At 34.5% G+C, this 4,715-nt stretch overlaps 1 protein-coding gene across 1 annotated transcript; it reads left to right on the top strand.

Moving 5' to 3' along the window:
• Positions 1 to 2,145: 2,145 nt before the first annotated feature.
• LOC143023692 (uncharacterized) lies at positions 2,146 to 3,177 on the top strand. Its single transcript, XM_076182303.1, has one exon. It carries the CDS (start codon positions 2,146 to 2,148, stop codon positions 3,175 to 3,177), a length of 1,032 nt encoding a protein of 343 aa, XP_076038418.1.
• The last annotated feature ends 1,538 nt before the right edge of the window (positions 3,178 to 4,715 follow it).

Raw genomic sequence — 4,715 nt, 5'->3', positions numbered from 1 at the left:
AGTTAGAAAAAAACTATAGTATTATAAGACTGATCGGAATTCTCGACTTGTTAGAGAAAAAACCTATGTAATTAATTGAAAAAACAGAGAACGTTAGAGAACTTACCTGTTTGAGTTCTCTAACAAATCGTTAGAATTGAATACAAGCTTGAGGCTTCGATGGCTGTAGATCCTTGCCGAGGTTTTATTGTCCTTCAGGTGACAGGGTTAAAGCTTGTCACTGGTACCAGGGTTGAAGCTAGTCTGGCGTTCAGGGACTAAAAGTTAGTCTCGTACGGCTGGAGTTCTAATGAGCCTTCAAAAACGGTTTCGAAGCCACGGGACAACTGATACTTCAAGTAAGTTCTCAAGTTCCCGATTTGTTAATCAAATTACAACATAAATAATAAAGAGGGAGGGGAGTTTAATAATATATTAATTAAAATTACGATAGTGTGGTACGAAGTTACAGGAAAGATTCCCGATTCGAAAATTAAACAAGCTTTCGGGAAATTGCCGTAGCTCAAGGTAAACAATGCCATTCCCGTAACAATTACCACAGCAACATGTTATCTATGATAAGGTTTAACAAAATGTTGGGAATTAAGTAGAGATATCATGTTATTTAACATTGATTTACACAAATTAATGAATATCAAGTAATCATGAGTGCCTTTGAACTTGGAATTTAAATGAGGTATAGTTTTCTAGTTATATTCATTTATATTTAGTGTGAGTGAGTGTTGAACATTCTAGATTGAACAAAATGGACAGAGCCACAGTATATCAACTGAAATTATATTTGAGAGCAAAAGGTCAAACTTGTTCTGGCAACAAGGCAGAACTTATAAGTAGGATACAGGAGTTTATCACAGCTGAGGAATTAGATGCAGATGAAGTAGTTCAAGAAATATTAGCTTCCAATAGAACACCAGTGGAAGAGGGAATAGATGGTACAGTGAAACCAATGGATAGTGTATCTCAAGCAGGAGAAAGTGACATAGGTAGTCAATTAGGTAAGGTGATGGCTAAGTGGGCGAGTTTAGACAATAAATTACAGAAGATGAAAATGAAGCAAGAGTTGGAAAAGGAATTGCATAGACTAAAACTAGAGCAGGATAGGCTTGAGTTAGAAACGGAATTAGAATCGGCTAAAGCAGAATTTAATGTTTTAAGTAAATTTGAAAGTAATGTAACAGTTAATGTAGAAAACGATGCTCGTGACTGCAGAAGTATAAATCAGAGTAATAGTAATAGCGAACAGACAAATAGAGACATGATTACGACTTTAATGACCAAAAACATGATGCCTGTTCATGTGATTAATAAATTTGATGGTCAGCTAGACAAGTACTTTGAATTTATTAAAGATTTCGACATGGTAATTGATAGCAAGCATGTGTCAGATAATGAAAAATTATAATACCTAAAACAATATACAGAAGGTAAACCACACAAGATAGAACGTGTTTACATTTAGATCCAAAAGAGGGTTACCAAAAGGCGAGAAGTGAATTAAACAAAAGATATGGAAATAAAGAACGGATCGCTTTAATGCACATAAAGTTCTTGCTTGGCCTGAAATTAAGGAAGAGAATGTTTAGACATTAGATGACTTCATTGTCGAATTAAATTCATGTATAAGTGCTATATCGGGTATTCATTATGGAATTTCAGAATTACAAAATCTTAGGACTTTGCGCCAGTTAGTTGAGAAATTACCTAGAGACTTACAGGACAGATGGAGGAGACTAGTCGACGAGTTAGCTGAGAGTGGGAAGCTAGTGGACATTAAAGAATTAGTCAGATTTTTAGAAAAAGAAGTAAGAATATTGAGTAACCCAACATTTGGGAGAAGTATTAAGGGAGGATTTAGAGATAAGAAAGTAGAAGCGAACACATGGAGTTCAAATAGAAAGATGAATTATAAGAAAGGTATAGAACCAAATGATGGAAGAGTTCATGTCAATGTGACACAGAAAGCAAGACTTTCTTGTTGGTTATGTCAGGAAGAGCACGTTATTGATGTGTGTCCTGAATTAAGATGGTTAACTTATGAAGAGAAATTAAGCACTTTGTTTCAAGTGTTTAAGGAAAGGACATAAAGCGTAACAGTGTCGAGTGATTCGAACTTGTGAACAATGCGGTGGTTCACATCTTACAATTATGCATAAGTTGAGAAAGAATTCTAGAACACAGAAAGCAAGACTTTCTTGTTGGTTATGTCAGGAAGAACATATTATTGGTGTATGTCCTCAGTTAAGACGGTTGACTTGTGAAGAGAAATTAAGCAAGGCTTACAGTTTAGAACTTTGTTTCAAGTGTTTAAGAAAAGGACACAAAGCGTCACAGTGTAGAGTGATTCGAACTTGTGAACAATGCGGTGGTTCACATCTTACAATTATGCATAGGAAGAATAAGAATTTCAAGGTTGAAGAAAGTAAAGAAGTAACGGCAAATCCAGTGGTCACTAATGAGGCTGATGATTCTAGAGTTCAAGTATTATCTAGTCAATTGAAAGATTCAGTAGGAGACACTACTGCTATCCCAGTTCAAGTAGAGTTAAATGGTAAGGTTGTTAATACCAGATGTTACCTTGACAATGGTAGCTCAGTCACATTTTGTACTAAGAATTTATTGCAGAAACTTGGAATGACAGACGTGAACTATCAGTCAACTACGTTACAAGTTAGTACAATAGTAGGCACAAGAGGAATGTCTTGTCTTAATGTTGAAGGGATGTCAGTGGCTGACATAGAAGGAAATAACCAAATTAGGTTACCACCTGTATTTGCAGTGAATAAACTTCATCTCAATCAAGGTCATGGTATTAGAAATAATGACATAGAGAAGTGGAAACATTTGATGAAACTAGAATTTGATGACAGCCAGGGGGAAATAGAAATCATGATAGGTAGTAATGTCCCAGAGGCGTCTGAACCTTGGGAGGTAGTGCATGCAGAGAAAGGAGATCCATATGCTGTGAGAACACGTTTAGGATGGATATTGTGTGGAAGAATAATAGACAATAATCATGAAGTCCCTGTGAATAAGATAAAGGTTGATGGTAATTATTTAGAAAGGAAATTGATTGAATCTTATAATAGAGAGTTTGTGGATTCATCACTGAATTCGGTAGAACCTAGCATGGAGATAGAAGATGGTTACAATTTGTTGAGTCTGGGTGTAGGCAAATGATTAATGGAAAGTACGAGATCCCTTTACCAATGATAGAGAAACCTAGGATAGTTCCTGATAGTGAACCTATGGCGGTCAAAAGACTTCAGCAGTTAAAGCGTAAATTCAAGGATGATGAATATTATAGGCAGTATAAGCAATTTATGATCAATTTACTAGAGAAAGGGTACGCCGAAGAAGTACCTAAGTGTGAAGTGAGGAATCAACAAGCATGGTATGTTCCACATTTTGGAGTGCGTCATCCTACAAAAAAGGATAAAGTACGTGTAGTATTTGATTGTGCAGCACGTGTAAATGATTTGTCGTTAAATGATTTGTTGCGACAGGGACCTGATATAAGTAATCTTCTGTTAGGTGTCCTTTTGAGATTTAGATTAGGACTATATGCGTGTACTGCGGATATAGAAACTATGTATTATCAAGTTAAAGTACCTGAAGATGATAGAGATTATTTGCGTTTCTTATGGTGGAAAGATGGACATATAGGAAGTGATATAGTTAAGCTACAGATGACTTCTCATCCATTTGGTGCTAGTTGCTCACCTAGTATTGCAAATTATGTTCTAAAACGAGTTGTACAAGATCACGGCAGTCAGTTATACAAATCAGTAAGTAAAATAGTTCTTAATAACTTCTATGTTGATGATCTGTTGGTGTCATCCGATGACATTAATGAGTTGATTGACAATAATAATAATGTGATAGACCTTTGTAGCTAAGGTGGATTTAATTTGACAAAGTTTAATAGTAATTCTCTTGAAGTTTTGAAGAACTTACCCAAAGACAAGTGTAGTGTTAGCATTGAGAAGTTCATCGAGGATGATGATGTAGTACAAAAGACATTAGGATTGGATTGGTCTCTTGGCAAAGATAAAATGAGTATACCACTCAACATTGATGAAATACCTAGGATAAAGAGAGAATTGCTAGCAGTAATTGGTAAAATTTACGACCCATTGGGTATGTTAGCATCAGTTGTTCTTGAAGGAAGAGTATTGTTACAAAATTTATTTAGAAACGGCATTGGATGGGATTGTACTTTGAGTGAAAGAGATAAAGGACAAATAAATGTTTGGATGTCAAGGGTGAATAAGTTCAAGCTGTTTAGCATTGATCGTTGTACGAGGAAATGTATAACTTCAAAAGTAGTCAATTGAGTGTCACATTTTTTGTGACTAGTGAAGTCGCATATGTTTCAGTGGTATATTTAAGATATAAATCATAATAATAATAAAATAATAAATAAAAACTATAAATATGTAAATAACAAATAAAATACATAAATAAATGCATAGGTATAGTTAAATAATAAACAGGTAAATAGTAACTAATAATAAATTGACATATAAATAATGATAAATGAAAATCAGACAGACAAATGATAAAAAAAAAAATAATAATATAAAATAAAATCATTACAGCATCTTGCTTAGGTATTTATCTAAATGATTCTTAAAGCTTCGAACTGAACTACATTGCACTACCTGTGCAGGAAGTTTATTCCATTCATTAACTACACGGTTGGCAAATTTGTTTCT

This window comes from Oratosquilla oratoria, unplaced genomic scaffold (genome assembly GCF_046742065.1).
Source record: "Oratosquilla oratoria isolate Oo_2021 unplaced genomic scaffold, ASM4674206v1 SCAFFOLD55, whole genome shotgun sequence".
Taxonomy (NCBI): Eukaryota; Metazoa; Arthropoda; class Malacostraca; order Stomatopoda; family Squillidae; genus Oratosquilla; species Oratosquilla oratoria.
The sequence above is the reverse complement of the archived record's forward strand: the minus strand, read 5'-3'. Positions and strand labels throughout refer to the sequence as shown.